This window comes from Eschrichtius robustus, chromosome 18, assembly GCF_028021215.1.
Source record: "Eschrichtius robustus isolate mEscRob2 chromosome 18, mEscRob2.pri, whole genome shotgun sequence".
Taxonomy (NCBI): Eukaryota; Metazoa; Chordata; class Mammalia; order Artiodactyla; family Eschrichtiidae; genus Eschrichtius; species Eschrichtius robustus.
The window spans coordinates 12,808,607-12,824,335 of record NC_090841.1 but is presented as its reverse complement, the minus strand read 5'-3'; the positions used below and the strand labels follow the sequence as shown (position 1 = coordinate 12,824,335).

The 15,729-nt window shown below is 38.7% G+C and overlaps 1 protein-coding gene across 1 annotated transcript in view; it reads left to right on the top strand.

The window, feature by feature from the left end:
• The window catches only part of CCDC169 (coiled-coil domain containing 169), a 38,076-nt gene that overhangs the window by 6,680 nt on the left and 15,667 nt on the right, over window positions 1-15,729 (top strand). Inside the window, 4 exon segments of the mRNA XM_068526506.1 lie at window positions 6,106-6,136; window positions 6,138-6,189; window positions 6,191-6,212; window positions 6,295-6,335. Coding sequence (XP_068382607.1) covers window positions 6,106-6,136; window positions 6,138-6,189; window positions 6,191-6,212; window positions 6,295-6,335 — 146 coding nt within the window.

The following is a 15,729-nucleotide window of genomic DNA, read 5'->3' as shown; positions in this document are numbered from 1 at the left end:
TGTAGTGAGGTGGATGGACCTAGAGTCTGTCATACAGAGTGAAGTAAGTCAAAAAGAGAAAAACAAATACTGTATGCTAACACATATATATGGAATCTGAAAAAAAAAAAAAAATGGTCATGAAGAACCTAGGGGCAAGACGGGAATACAGACGCAGACCTACTAGAGAATGGACTTGAGGATACGGGGAGGGGGAAGGGTAAGCTGGGATAAAGTGAGAGAGTGGCATGGACATATATACACTACCAAATGTAAAATAGATAGCTAATGGGAAGCAGCCGCATAGCACAGGGAGATCAGCTCGGTGCTTTGTGACCACCTAGAGGGGTGGGATAGGGCGGGTAGGAGGGAGGGAGACGCAAGAGGGAAGAGATATGGGGATATATGTATATGTATAACTGATTCACTTTGTTATAAAGCAGAAACTAACACACCATTGTAAAGCAATTATACTCCAATAAAGATGTTAGAAAAAAAAAAAAAGAATTCTCACCTTATTCAACATAAGGGATTTCATACTGGAGAGAAACCCTAAAGTGAAATGAAATTGGGAAATTTATTATTAAGGTTTTATAAGGGGGACATAGACTTTTCCTATATAGGAGAATTGGGTGTTACAAATGTGCTTATTCTTTTCAAATTAATTTATTGATATGTAATTCTTATTAAAACACAGCTGTTTTTCCTTAACTTCAATAACTGACTCTAAAGTTAACTAGATGAATAAATAGACAGGGATAACTGATAAGAAATTTTGGGGGGTTGACAGGACTCCTACAATGTATAATAAAGCTATAATCATTAAAACTGAAAACAAATCAATAAAACAGAATAGATAGTGTATTAGTTTGCTAGAGCTTCCATAACAAAGTACCACAGACAGGCTGAGTTGAACCACAGAAACTTATTTTCTCACACTTCTGGAGACTACAAGTCCAAGATTGAGATGTTCACAGGGTTGGTTTCTTCTCAGGGCTTTCTTTCTGTGTCTTCACGTGGTCTTCCCTCTGTACCTGTTTGTGTCCTAATCTCTTCTTCTTATAATGAGATCAGTCATATTGGATTAAGGCTAACCATATGACCTCATTTAACCTTAATGAGCTCTTTAAATGTCCTATCTCTAAATACAGTCACATCTGAGTACTGGGAGCTTAGGAGTTCAACATATGAATTTGGGGAGAGGAAGGAGACACAATTCAGCCCATAACAGAAAGAGATTCTAATTTATTAAAACGTTGTACTACTGTGAAATTCAGGGCCAGGTTACTAAGTTAATTAAAACACTGTTTTCAGTTATCTACGAAAAAAAGGAGAAAACCATTTTCATTTATGAGACTTGCGGGAAATAGATTATTACAAAAACTGCACCATACATTGAAATAGGAAAGTACCAAATGATCATTGTTTTAGTCTGCTCGGGCTGTCATAACAAAGTACCATAGACTGTGTGGCTTAAACAACAGAAATTTATTTTCTTGTATTTCTAGATCCTGGGAAGTCCAAGATCAAGGTGCCAGCCGATTTGGTTTCTAGTGCGGACCTACTTCCTGCCTTGCAGATGACCACCTTCTCATTGTATTCTCACATGGCAGACAGAACAAGCTATGGTGCCTCTTCCTTTTTTCATAAGGGCAGCAACCCTATTGGATTATGGCCCCACCCTTATGATCTCATTTAACTTTTATCACTTTCTCACAGACCCCACCTCCAGCTAAAGTCACATGGGGTTAGGGCTTCAACATATGAATTTTAGAGGGACACAAACATTCCATAAAAATCATGAAGCTATCACTTTCTAATTACTGTCTTCCCCTTCCCACCATCAAGAAAGAACAACTTTAGCCTGCCTGCCCAAGTTTGGGAAAGGGCTTCTGGGCAGAGAACTGGAACCAAGGAGCCAATTACCAGTAATGTTTTATTGGAATCTGTGTCACCACACAGAGCTTTAAAAGAGCTAAAAGAGGGGCTTCCCTGGCAGTCCAGTGGTTGAGACTCTGTGCTTCCAATGCAGGGGGCACGGGTTTGATCCCTGGTCAGGGAACTAGGATTCTGCATGCTGCGTGGCACTGCCAAAAAAAAGAAAAAAAGAAAAAAAAAAATGAGCTTCTTTTAAAGTGATGAATTATTCAATAAATTCCATTTGGAAAATTGGTATAATATTTAGAAAAATAATCCCTTTAGATCTTCACTGTATACTTAATTCTCAAAACTTCTGGGGGGACTTCCCTGGTGGTCCAGTGGCTAAGACTCCATGCTCCTAATGCAGGGGGCCCGGGTTCCATCCCTGGTCAGGGAACCAGAGCCCACATGCCACAGCTAAGAGTTCACATGCCGCAACTATGACCCGGGGCAGCCAAATAAATAAAAAATTACTCTAAAATAAAATAAAACCTTCCAGATGGATTTAATATTTAAATATTTAAAATTATTAAATATTTAAAATTTAAAGATTTAAATATTTTTAAATGAAACAAAATATAGATGAATGTGTATTTGTTTATGGATAAAGAAGGCCTTTCTTAACGAACAGTAAATCACTGAGGAAAACATATTTAGGTTTGACTTCAGAGAAAGTAGCTTCCCTTGACTTAAAGGAAAAAAGACCAATATGAGAAGTCAAACAGTAATCTGGTAAAGACATTGGTAGCCAAAATGATGGACAAAAGGTCTATATTTTCACCACATCTATGTCCTCTGCAATTCATTTAGAAAACACTAAGTTCCCTGTAGATAAATATGAGTAGGAGATAGAGATAACTCGTGAATATGGGAAAATATCCAACTTGCTTTTAAGTCAAAGAAATTTGTTGCCTATAAAAGAAGTAGAGATTTTTTTAATAAGTGAAATAGGAACTTTATACATTACTGATAGCAGTGTAGTACTACCGTTTGGGGAAACAATTTTGCAGTAAATTTCTTATGATGATAAAAATGATAACAACAACAAAAAAACAACTAACTTTTATAGCAATTTCTGTGTGCCCTGCACTGCTTTAAGCACTTCACATGTTTTAATTAATCCTGTCAATATCCTGTAGTGTAGGAACTTTAATTATCCTTATTTTACAGTTGAGAAATTGAGGCACAGGAAATGTAACTTGCTCAGGATCACAGAAATAAACTGGTGGAGACATGGCTCAAACCCACTAGTCCTACTTTGGGGATGTTTTTCCTCATGGAGTCTTCTGAAAATATGCTGGAGGGCAGCTTTACTCAAAGAGATAGTCTTTGCACCGTGCCCCCTTTTTTGTACATGTTGGTATTTTTGTTCATGCAGTTCTTGCTGTTTGAATATTCTTTTTCACCCTCTCTGGCTTAGAACAGGTGTCATTCCCCCCAAGAAGCATTTTCTGTCCCTCTTCAATCTTGACCTCCCCATTTCTCATTTCCTTCTGCCACCTTCCAGATTGGATTTCTTTCTTTGTGTACCATTACAACCAATTAACCAAAAAATTTCTTAAATCTTCTGGCTATATGTTTCTGTACTCCCCACCCCTCCCAACTTCTCCTACTGCTGATTGACAGCAGGGATTGTGTCTATTTTATTTTTGAATCCCTAGTGCCTCGTACAGTGCCACGTAGTAGGCTCTTTCCTTTCCTTGTTAACATTTTCTTATTTTACAAAGTCTTTTCAAGTTAATATAACTCCATCACTGTAATCATAAATATAGTGAACAACACAAACATGAATGTCCATGTAGGGCCACGTTTCAATCAGTTCAAGTGTGTTCTTTCTTAACAATTTAAAAATTATTATTTGGCGTTGTTGTTTAGTTGGGCTTTGTTTGTTTTGTTTTTGTTAATGTGCTATCTCTCTTTGGGAAAAAAATGTCCATATCTGAAAGATAGGCCTCCACCTAATATTCTCTTGCTTTATGAACTTCCTCTTTTAAGGTCAATTTTGACCATGAATCAAATTTCTAGAATTTTTCAATTTTTGGTTTGATTTTACTTTTCACTGTAGTGATTCTAGCCAAGATCCCTCTTTGAGACTGCAAAGCAATTTAATTTTTCCCTTCAAAGGTACAGTGCTTGTCTTTTGTTTGTTTTTAGAACTACTGCAAAAGCAGTGGTTTCATGGAGTTACTGCTCAGGGTATTTTTTCTCCCAAGAGACACAAATGTTTCTGCTAAATTTTTATCCTCACAGTCTGTATTTTGATAATGACTTATTATTAAGTACATCTTAGGCCTTGATAGGTTGGCTGCTGTTGTGCTCAAGGTCAAGGATCATCTTTTTTAGGGTCACATTTATTGTGACCATCTAATGAGAGCACCACATCTCTTACCTGGGCTGATTTTAGATGGCTCTGGACATTCCTTAGTATCAAGATTATTCCAGAAACTTGCTATTTTGAATTGCTAATCTTATTCCCAGTTGAAAGCATAATTTAAACATTATTGCATTTTAAAGACAGGTGAAAAATTATTTTTCAAAAATTTTGGGACTTCCCTGGTGGTGCAGTGGTTAAGAATCCGCCTGCCAATGCAGGGGACATGGGTTCGAGCCCTGGGCCGGGAAGATCCCACATGCCATGGAGCAACTAAGCCCGTGCGCCACAACTACTGAGCCTGCGCTCTGGAGCCCACAAGCCACAACTGCTGAGCCCACGTGCCACAACTACTGAAGCCCGTGCCCCTAGAGCCCGTGCTCCGCAACAAGAGAAGCCACCGCAATGAGAAGCCCACGCACCACAACGAAGACCCAACGCAGCCACAAATAAATAAATAAAATAAAATAAATTTATAAAAAAAAAAAAACTTTTGTAAAAATTACAAACCTCAGTATGAAATCAGTACTTCTGGCTTATCACAGAACAAAGTGTGGCAGGGAAAGTCAAACTCAGTGTGGTCCTTTTTCAGAAAAAGAAAACAGTTGACAGCAGGAAGCTGACCAAATTTGTGGGGGTCAATGCTGGTATGTGAAAAGAAAGCAAAAATTTTATCAATCTCCAGTTTTGTGGGCCTCCATCCACTTGTTAAGCATTTGGATTAACGACTTTGGACTTCGGTTTGTAAGGGCGTTCCTGCCCTTCTCTTTGGTAGACCACATCTGATTAGAGATGAGAGTGAGGGCAGGGTTGTGTTAAGGTTGAGGAGGTTGGCAGTGGTGTGAGCTAATAAGTCTTTCTGCTTAGACTCCTCCATCAACTATTATGTAACAGAAGTTGCCCCATGTATGCAAAGAGCATTTAAAGTTGAGAAACGCCATTTTTTCTCTCTACGAAGTGTGACTTTCAAGACTCAAAAAAAAAAAAAAAAAGGAAAAAATTAGCTTTGGGCCTTGGAGCCGAAAAGGAGGTTTTAATTCTAGGCTGCATCCTCCTCCTCCTCCCAGAGCAATAAGACAAATGTTTTGGCCTCAATAGCCAAAGGGATTTAGTGAAAGAAAACGGCTTACGGATAAGAGAAGATACCTGAATAGGTAGCCGAAGGTAAACAGTGTTACCATAGCACAGCGGTTAAGAGGACACACTTTCAAGTCAAAACAAACTGGTTGAAACCCCAGTTCCCCATTTTTACTTTGTCATCTTAATACTGTTATTTGACATCTCTGAACCTTGTTTTCCTCATCTGTAAAATGGGTAACTAAGTTTTTGTAAATGAGGATTAAGTTAGTTTATATATGTAAGGTATTGTGTGCTTTTAACACAGCAAACACATAATTAGTAGTTGTTGAACGGACTTCAGAACTCTTTTGCAAAGGAAAAAAATGAATATGACATTGGACGGGAGGCTAGTACTCCTTAGGCTGTAATATATGGATATTTCAAGTTCCAAGGAAAGAAGCATGTTCCTGATATTTCCTCTAATAGAATTCCTTATAAGGATACACAAGGAACTAAAGACAATAGCGGGTGGAGAGTAAGAAGACCAGGAATCAATAGTGACAGTGAGGCTGCTGGGTGGGAATCGGTGAGTCTGGTGTCTGCACAGATACTGTGTAACGGAGAACGCACACTTAGACATGAGTTCCCTCCAGTGCATCTGTGTTACTAATAAAGTCCAGTATAGTAATGGAGTAGGACTGAGCTAATTAATGTTGTTTTACTGAATAAATGAGAGGTGGTGAGGTGATCTTGATCATCCCCACCTCTTCACTCAGGTGGTGAATGGAAAACCCGTTATGAGACACAACTTGAATGACCAACTAGAAAAGCAGATTGTTTCTCTCAAAGAGAAAATGGAAAAAAATCCGTGGAAATCCTTCAGGTACAGAAGCACCTATATATATGTTTTATAAGTTGAGTTAAAATTGATAAAACATCAATTGCTCATATTTGCTTTATTGTAGACAGACTGTCTTCTATTCGTATCTATGAACAGATGCCAGTGGTGAGTAAAAGATGGTTAAACAAAAGGAATAATTGAAGGAAATTATGTGTATTTTTCCCCAGACAGATTTCAAACAAAAGTTTAAAGACTGTGACAAGGTCCAAATAAAATACTTTGTTCAGTGGAGCTTTCCTGTGAGGTAAAGAATCTTATAAACAAGGCCTTCAGCTTGGCCTCTCCCGTAAAAAGCTGGGCAGGGATTCTGTTGCAGGTACAAACAAAATGGAAGTGAAAGGATCTCAGTGGTCAGGCTGGGGGGAAACCTGAGTGTGTCTATTCCTTACAACCTGAAAGAGCCTGTTTAACTCAGAAATACCTCTCTCATACCCATCTAAAACAGTTCAATTCTAGTTCCTCTGGAATACACACACACACACACACACACACACACACAGAGTATGTTTAAAATCTAACAACTGAGAACCCATAAAATTACCGTGTAACCTCACTGGGCTGCTTCACCGACTTTTTCTTTTGGTTGCCCTAGTGACATCTTTCTTCTTTTGAGAGGTAATTTTAATCCCCGATAAATGAATTTATGTTTTCTACTTTACAGAGAGTATTTGTTTGTTTTTCATTCATTCAAATATTTGTTAATATTTTTTTAAAATGTAGAGGAGGCCCAAAGCGTGACTTATGTTGAACTCTTGCTGAATTTTTATTTCAAGAATACTCAGAAAAACATGGAAATCTTGTAAATAAATCAAGGGTACTTTGCATGAAAATGAAAATACAATACTCAGCTAAATTGGCAGGACTTAATATTACAGTAATAATAATAACTTGTCCTAAATTAAACATATGTAATATGCAAATTAACTTATGTACATTATTTCAGTCTTGCAACAAACCCCATGACATAAAATTTTATATTGTTATTTTAATACATGTGATTCTAAGCTTAAAGAGATTGAATGATTTACACAGTTTCACACAGTCTGGAAATGTGGAGTCAGAGTCTCTCCCTCTTAAACCTCTGCCATTTAACTCTGCTATACCAACAGCCCTTTGATACTGCTGATCAGAAATAATGTGTTTCTTAGTAGCTGTAGGTAGAGCACTAAGCTGCCTGCTGCATTCACAGAAGTCCTGGGCATTTATGGAGAGTGCTCTTTGAATAACTGCAAACCTTTAGTGAAAGACATAGAAAAATCTTGTATTTTTGTTAATGAATTGAGGGAGAAATTAACTTTTTGGTAGACCTCTCTGTTATTTACAACCCAGAAATACCCTTATGTCTGTGTGTTGGAAAGTCAGGAAAATAACGTGTGTTTTTTTGCTGTTGGAAAAGTGGTGAAGTTTTTTCCTCTGCCATGGAGTCATATCTCCATCTTGTGGTATTTAGAAATTGCTGCAAGGGCTGTTTTAAGCTTAGTGTTTCTTAACTGTAGGTAGAATTTTATTACTACCTACAGAGTATAAAATATCAAATTCTACCTACAGAATATAATATATTCTGGCTTCCTGCTTCTTGACAGCCTACCCCCAGTCATAGCTCAAGAAACGGGGTATCTAGCCTCATGGAGGGTAGCAACAAGTGCTGGTGTGACATGGGAGAAGACTCTATAGCATATCTAAGAAGCATTTAATCAGTTTTCTCACTGCTACCTGAGACTCTGTAATATATTCATGTTCACAAAAATACACTTATTTCCCTTGATGAATTTGTGTTATTCTTGAAGAAAATGTCTTTCTCTAAGAGGTTTAGATCTGGAGGCAGAGAATTACATTTCTCTTCAGTAAAGAGCAAAAGAAATGTTAGAAGAACCAAGAGTGGGGCCACATACTAAGCAGAAAGGAGAGAGAATGAAAGTTCAGGCTCTTAAGGAGGTGGTCCTCTCTATTCTCTGGGCAGATGCCCTGAGTACCTGGGTTTTCTTACACAGTGGAATCCAGGGGGCGTTTGTGTGAAGAGCAGGAATCAGGAATCTAACCAGGGAGTTGGTGATGGAAGTAGCCAACTACTGAGCAAAAAGCATTGGGGATCCAAAAATCCTATATCCAGTGTAGGAAAGAAATCTCTCTTTTCCGAGGACAAAAGAGATAGTCTTATTCTTTATATCAGAAACAATATTTGTGAGATTCAGACATGTACCATGTGTGTAATACAAACATTTTTAGTTTTCTGTTAGGTTGATAATCAGAGAAAAGGGCCTAAATTAGTTGTTTTGTGGGACAGAGTATGACTTCAAACGCTATTTGTAAATTTACTGACTCTCTATCCTTGTTGTAGATTGCTTAGTCTTTAGGAGTAACCTGAACCCGCATACTTAAGAAACTGATGTCAGTTAGTTTGAATACTGATTTTGAGTAACTTCAAAGTGCAGCTTTGCTTATGAGCAACAAAAGGATGAACACTGGTTTTTGACCTGTGTATGTCTAATTTCTTTAAATGTTATCATTAGAAAAAGAAATATGAAACGTCCAATAAGTTATTTTCAAACTGGACCACTAAAGTGGACTTGATTTTAATATTTTAGAAAAAAGTATTTACTTAAGTGAGAGTGGGGTTCTAGTCCTTGTTCGGATACAGATTAGCTTCAAGCCTTCAGCCTTTCTGAAGATTACTTTTCTCATCTGAAGGTAGTATGATTAGGTAAACTTTAAAGTGCCTCACAATGGTATAATTTGTTAAACTTTAATTTTAGCAAGATGTCTCAGTTAAGGGTTATGTTTGGCTGCATATAGGAGAAAGGCTTAAAGAAGTAAGGTATTTTGGAGCTTTTCCTCATGTAACAGGAAAGGTTGAAGGTGTGCAGTCCAGGGTTGGTGCAGTGGCTCTATAATGCCTTCGGGAATCCAGACTCCTCCTGACTTTCCACTCTGCCGCCCTTTAATCAGTGGCTTTGTCCCCATGCTCACAAGATGGCTTCTCACTTGCTTCACAGTCTCATTCAAGGAAAGAAGTAGGATAAGGGAAAAGGGAAAGGTGAAAGCCAGTCAAGTCAGCTTCCTCTTAACGAGCCGCACCCAGCAGTTTCGCTGTACATCTCATTGGTTAGAACTTTATCACCTGGCCACCCACGTTTGCAAGGAAGGCTGAGATTTGTAGTGTTTTAACGGAGCAGAGTAGGACGAAGGGGAAGATGGACATTGGGTGTGCAGTCGGTTCCATCTGCCACGCACAAGCTCTATCACCACATTTCATTTTAAGGTAATATGTATTTATTTAATATTATTCGGAAAATAAAAGAGAAGAACAGTATTAAGTTAAACACATCTACTGTTGTCTTCTTAGTAATTTTTGGTATGTATTTATATTGATTAAAAGGAACAACTCAATAGATAAGACAACCAAAAGGGAAAAAAAGGAATAAAAAAAAGGACTGCACTTTTAAAAACTATGTAATTGTAACCTTACTTCATGGACAATTTTGTATTCTATTGCTGTGTTCACCATGGGCAATTAAATCAATTATTTCTTATGTTTTCTTCATGTACATTTTTAAGGGCTACATTATATTCCATTGCATTGGATTATTAATATTCAATTACTTTCCCCTATAGTTCAATAGTTTAGGGTATTTCTGGCTTCAATTTTAAATACAACAAAACCCACAGAGGACAATATGGCAAAAAATATATTGTAGTATTTGCAAATCTTTGGATTTTTGTCACTTTTTGACCTCAGCTTTTTTAATGAAAATACTTTATAGAGTCGAGGCAAGATGATCTTGGATTTGGTATATGCCATTCCAGTTTATTTTTAAATACCTTTCTACATATATTGTGTCTAAACATTCATATAAAAAATATCATGCTGTATGTGGCATTCTTCTATATTTTTTTATTCTATCCATGTTAATACATAAAGAGCTAGTAAATTTTATCTGCTGTATAGTATTCCATTAGATGTATATATCCTAATTTATGTATTCCTCTATTTCAGTACATTGAAGATTTTTCAAAATCTCACTATGACAAACGTTGCCAAGGTGAACATCCTTATAAATGTCTCCGAGTACAGAGTGTTCCTCTGGACTTTGCTAACTTTTCTGCAAAGGCTAGAGAGTAAATATTTTCAGCTTTACAGGTCACCCCATCTCCCTTGCAACTACACATTTTCACTGCTGTGTTCTAACACATCTTCCTTTACAAAAACAGGCTGCAGCCAGATTTGGTGTCCAGGCTGTAATTTGCTGGACCTTGATTTAGGGCAGTGGTCCTCAAACTTCCATAGTAACAGAATCACCTGGAGAACTTCATAAAAATATAAAGTTCAGCCCCATTCTTTATCCAGCTTGCTACCTCTACAGTCTTTATTAGTTCTCCAGCTAACTCGAATACATACCAAAGTTTGAGAACCGCTGCTCTAGCACACTTATAGTGGAGTTTTTAGATCATGAGATACGCACATATTCAAATTTTCAAATAAAGATAACATCCCTCTGGATAGATCTATCTAAAGACACCCCAGGTCTACAGTTAGCTCAGCATGTCAGGAATAAATAAGAGAGGTGATGGGAGATGAGCTTGGAAATACATTCAAGGACTACATAATAAAGGATTTTGTATCCATGTTAGGGAGTGTGAACTTTTTATATGTGATGGGAAGCTACTGAAGTATTTTGTATACAGTTTTAAAGTCATCTCCTATCCCACTCCCCAGGATTCCCCAGGGATGGGTGAGACTTGAGGCAGGAAAACCAGTTAGGATGCTGTTGTAATAATCTAAGTAAGGGAAGGTGTTTTTCAGGTTGGACAGTAGTATATGGGGATGGAGCAGAGGTGACAGATTGAAGAGATGTTGAGGAATGTGGATTTTATAAGTATCTGGATACTGGGGTGAGAGTGGGAGAGGATTTGAGGATGATTAAGCTTGAATAACTTTGTGGATTACAATGAGCAGGGCTCTAGAAATCAGAACTAGTGGGGATAATAGGAAATGACTTAGGTTTGTGTGTATTACACAGATACCAGTGGTCAGTCAGCAACTGGAAATAGTTTTAGACTGCAGAATGTTGTCTCTCTGAAAATAGAGGCCATGGAGTCATCAGTGTCACTTGAAGTCATGAAAGTTTAAGAGATTGCTCAGGCAAAAATATATAGTCTAACAAATAGGATTGAGGATTGAACCCTGGGAAATACTAACATTTAAGGTAATTCAGTGAAGATCAATGAGAAGGAAAAATATTGAAAAAGGATGAAGGGGAGAACTGGGCAAGAGTGGCATCCCAGAAGCCAAGGGGGGAGAAGGTTTTATGAATGATCGGCAGAAGGATGTTCTCCAAGAAACTCTGGTGGCGGGTGGGATAGAGCGCATGGTCCACAGTTTGGGCAAGTTATTCAGAGGCGAAGGGTGTAAGCAAGTGCTAACCAGAAGAGAGGGATGGGGAAAAAAAGTGGTGCAGAGGAAAGTAGGGGTGAGAAAATGGAGTGAGTGTAAGCCGTGGAAACATGGCTTCTGGAATTAGACTGTTCCGGTTCAAATTCAAACTATGGGACACGAAGGAAGTTATTTCATCTCTGTGAGGTTTAATTTCCTCATCTGTAAAACAGAGTTAATTAAACTCTCTTGCAAGGTTGTCGTGAAGACTACTAGAGATATGTAAAGCCAAAAGCATAGTGGCTGACACAGTGAGCAGCGTGGTAGTCCTCTTCCTTCCTTCCCGTGATAAAGGAGAAGTAGAATTTCATTAAAACAAGTCTGTTGTGAGATTAACCTTAATCTGTTTGGAAGGAATAAGGGCAAGGGTAAGGCCCAGAGATGTGCAATCTGTTTGATTTATTTAGCTCTGCTGTTACACAGTTGTGAATCTTCTGGTACCTTCCTAAAGCTTTCGCAGAATTTTGTGGTTCTTTGTACCTGCCCAGAAAGCAGGGGCTTCTGCAGGGAGTTAAAGCTTCTAATAAAAAGCACAGAACCTTTACTTCCCTTGGGCTAGCTGGGTGTACATTTTCTAGCCCCTTCTGTTTGTGTCCACCAGAAAAAGAATGTAGAGCCTCCCTAATGTTTCAGGAATTTCCAGGTGTGTCCTGCAAAGATCTGTAGCCTTTCTGGAAGGCTAGAATCTGTTTTAAGCATACCAAATAACTAAAAGTTAAGGCTAATCCGGCTGTTTCACCTCTGATGAGCAATAGCTATTTCTCAGGTTCTGACCTGGCCCTCCAGGCCTCTTCATTAATCTCTAGTTAGGTAGTTAGGTTACAGAGCTAAGGATGCACTGCGCTTTTTATCAGAGCTTGATGGCTCGCACCATGCAGCCCTGCAGAGGGTTCCCCAGCAATAAACTGAGTAATCTTTCAGTGCTTTACTGTCACTACTAACATTTGGCAGTGCATGTCTTGTTTCCTAGATTAGCTTGTTTAGGCCAAGTCAAGCTTAGTACCTCTGATCCTGTGCCACAAACAGGAAAGAGGGTTGGCTTCTCTACTTTCCAACTTCCCTTTACTGCCCAGCACTGCTGCATCCTTAGCTGCTGGTCAGTCTTTCGAGTAGTGGTTCTTTAATTTTCAAACTCTATAAGAATCACATGGATAATTTATTGAAAGTATACATTCTGGGCATTACTCCCAGAGATACTGATTTCGTAGGTCTAGGGTAAACCCTGAACATCGGTCTTTTTAGCAGGCATTTCAATAGGTTCTATTACAGAGCACAATTTGGGAAAAAGAAACAAACCAATTTAAGGAATTTATATCCCTCAGAGAAAGATGTGCAAGACAGCGTGTCTTCCGACAAGAGTTACTATAAAGTCTTTATCACCAAGGTCCACCATTTCCCTGTGGTCAACTCTATGACAGTGGAAGTCTTGGTCCTTGACTCACCTGGAATCAAAATCAGTGACACCTTATCTCAGTCTGTTTGGGCGGCTAAAAAAAATACCACAGACTGGGTGGTCTGTAAGCCACAGAAGTTTGTCACAGTTCCGGAGGCTGAGCAGTCCAGGATTAAGACACCAGCAGATTCAGTGCTTGGTACGGGCTCGCTTTATGTTCATAGACAACGCCTTCTTCCTGTGTCCTCACATGGTGGAAGGGGTGAGGGAGCTCTGGGGGATCTATTTTATAAGAGCATTAGTCCTATTCATGAGGGCTCAAACCTCATAACCTAAGCATCTCCCAAAGGCACCACCTCCTGATACCATCACATCAGGCGTTGGGATTTTAATATGTGAATTTGGGGGGGCACAAACATTCAGACCATAGCACCCCTATTTCTCTCTGCTTCTAATTTTTCCATCAGTGTACTCTCCTTTGTTTTCCACTACATCCAGACAACTTGGACCCTTCAAGGAAACCTCTTACCAGCACACATGCTCTGTCAATCAGGTGGTTAGAACACAGGAGATCCTGCTGCTAAAGCCAACAAGACGGCCTGGTGGGGGGAGGCACGAGGGAGGACGTGTGGAAACAGAGAAACATTCTTTAGGAAGATGTTTAGTCTCACCTCAAATGTTCTCTGCAGGACTCTTGGTCAACTTGTAGAAAATCAATTCATAGAAAGCCAATTTGCCGAAATTCAAATCCTTACTACGTCCTTATAAATATAATCTTAAGGCATTTAAAGAAAGGTTCAATTAGCTAGAAACTAAGTCTGTAGAATCAGTATGAGGTATTATGTTATAGGCATCACCAGATTCGTGTTCTCCCCAAAGATCAGAATGGTTAATTTGGAGACAGGTGTAGCCTCAAATCAGAAAAGTTACAGATTTTATATTTAAATCTAATAGCAGTGTTGTCCACCAGGGGGCGCTTGGCATTTAAGCATGCAGAACGCCGTGCTCGTTCATTGTTGCAATTGCTTTCACTGAGAGGTACAGATATCTAGGAGTTGTGATTAATTGTATTCTCAGGTTTTTCTCTTGTGAGCATTCAATAGAGTGATTTTTTTAAACTTGTAGTTTTTATGTGTTCCTCTGTATAGTAATTGCAATTGTTTTAAAAAAATAAGTGGCTAATAGAGCTTCTTTTCCACTTGGTATAGATGAAAGGGACTTAAAAAAAAAACTAAGTATATTTGATTTCAGGTATGTGAATAGTATCCTGAAATTTCTTATTCTTTCCCTGTTGTTTCAATCTCCTGTTGGAAGGTGACTTTTTGGTTTTTTTTTTTAATTTTTATTTATTTATTTATTTATGGCTGTGTTGGGTCTTCGTTTCTGTGCGAGGGCTTTCTCTAGTTGCGGCAGGTGGGGGCCCCTCTTCATCGCGGTGCGCGGGCCTCTCACTATCGCGGCCTCTCGTTGTGGAGCACAGGCTCCAGACGCGCAGGCTCAGCAATTGTGGCTCGCGGGCCTAGTTGCTCCGCGGCATGTGGGATCTTCCCAGACCAGGGCTCGAACCCATGTCCCCTGCATTGGCAGGCAGATTCTCAACCACTGCGCCACCAGGGAAGCCCTGGAAGGTGACTTTTTACAAGCAAATTAAGACATGAATATAGGTGAAGTATGATACTGTTTGGAATGCTAAGATATGTTTAGTTTCAAAAACAAAACAGAACAGCTTTTCCATGATAGTAGAAGAATTAATTTTGTGTGTGCGTGATTTGGGGTGGGGTGGGTAGTTTCTAGCGGAGTCTTCAATTTAGCTGTAGCTTTAGGATGTCTTTTTAGGCTGCAGTTTTCTAGTACATGATGACTGATTATGTAATCAGATAAAATCAGCTCCTTGGGAAGACCAAGAACTTTAAGTTGTGGGTCTTCCAATGAACTGGAAGTGATGGGATGAGAGACTATGTGCCTATGATAAAATCGTTTTTAAATACTAGTTTATTTTGAAGTCAGTAAAATAAAAATCAAAATCCAGAATGAGCCTTAAAGTTATTGTAGTATGATTTTATAATTTTTCAAGGATTTCTGATGTGTATAATAATTTTATAATTGGAATCACAAATGTATTGCTTTTAATGGTCCAAGGTATTTAATGACTAATGTAGCTCTGCAAAATCCAAAATGTGTTCTCATTTTCTCTCTAGGCAATTTTTAAAATTATTTACTTACATAACATTTTATTTTTTAGAGCAGTTTTAGGTTCACAACAAAATTGGGAGGAAGGTACGGAGATTTCCCGTATACCCTCTACCCCACACATGCATAGCTGTTCCCCTTATCAACGTCACTCATCAGAATGAACCTAAATTCACCCATCATAATCACCCGAAGCCCATAGTTTACCCTAGGGTTTACTTTTGGTGTTGTACATTCTATGCATTTGGACAAATGTATTAACGAATTTTGGAAGACCCTCAGTTGAAGGAATAGTCATTGACTTAGAGTTGAGGAAGCAACAGCAAAGTGCCTGCCGAGAGGAATATCAGTGAAATTAGAGCAGTCACTCTTCAGACCCACTTAGTGCCTTAGAACTTGGCAGCACCATGTGCTGAAGAAGGTGGAGGTGAGGAAGGAGCTGGAAACTGAGAGATTAATTGAACATATATACGTACATGGAGCAG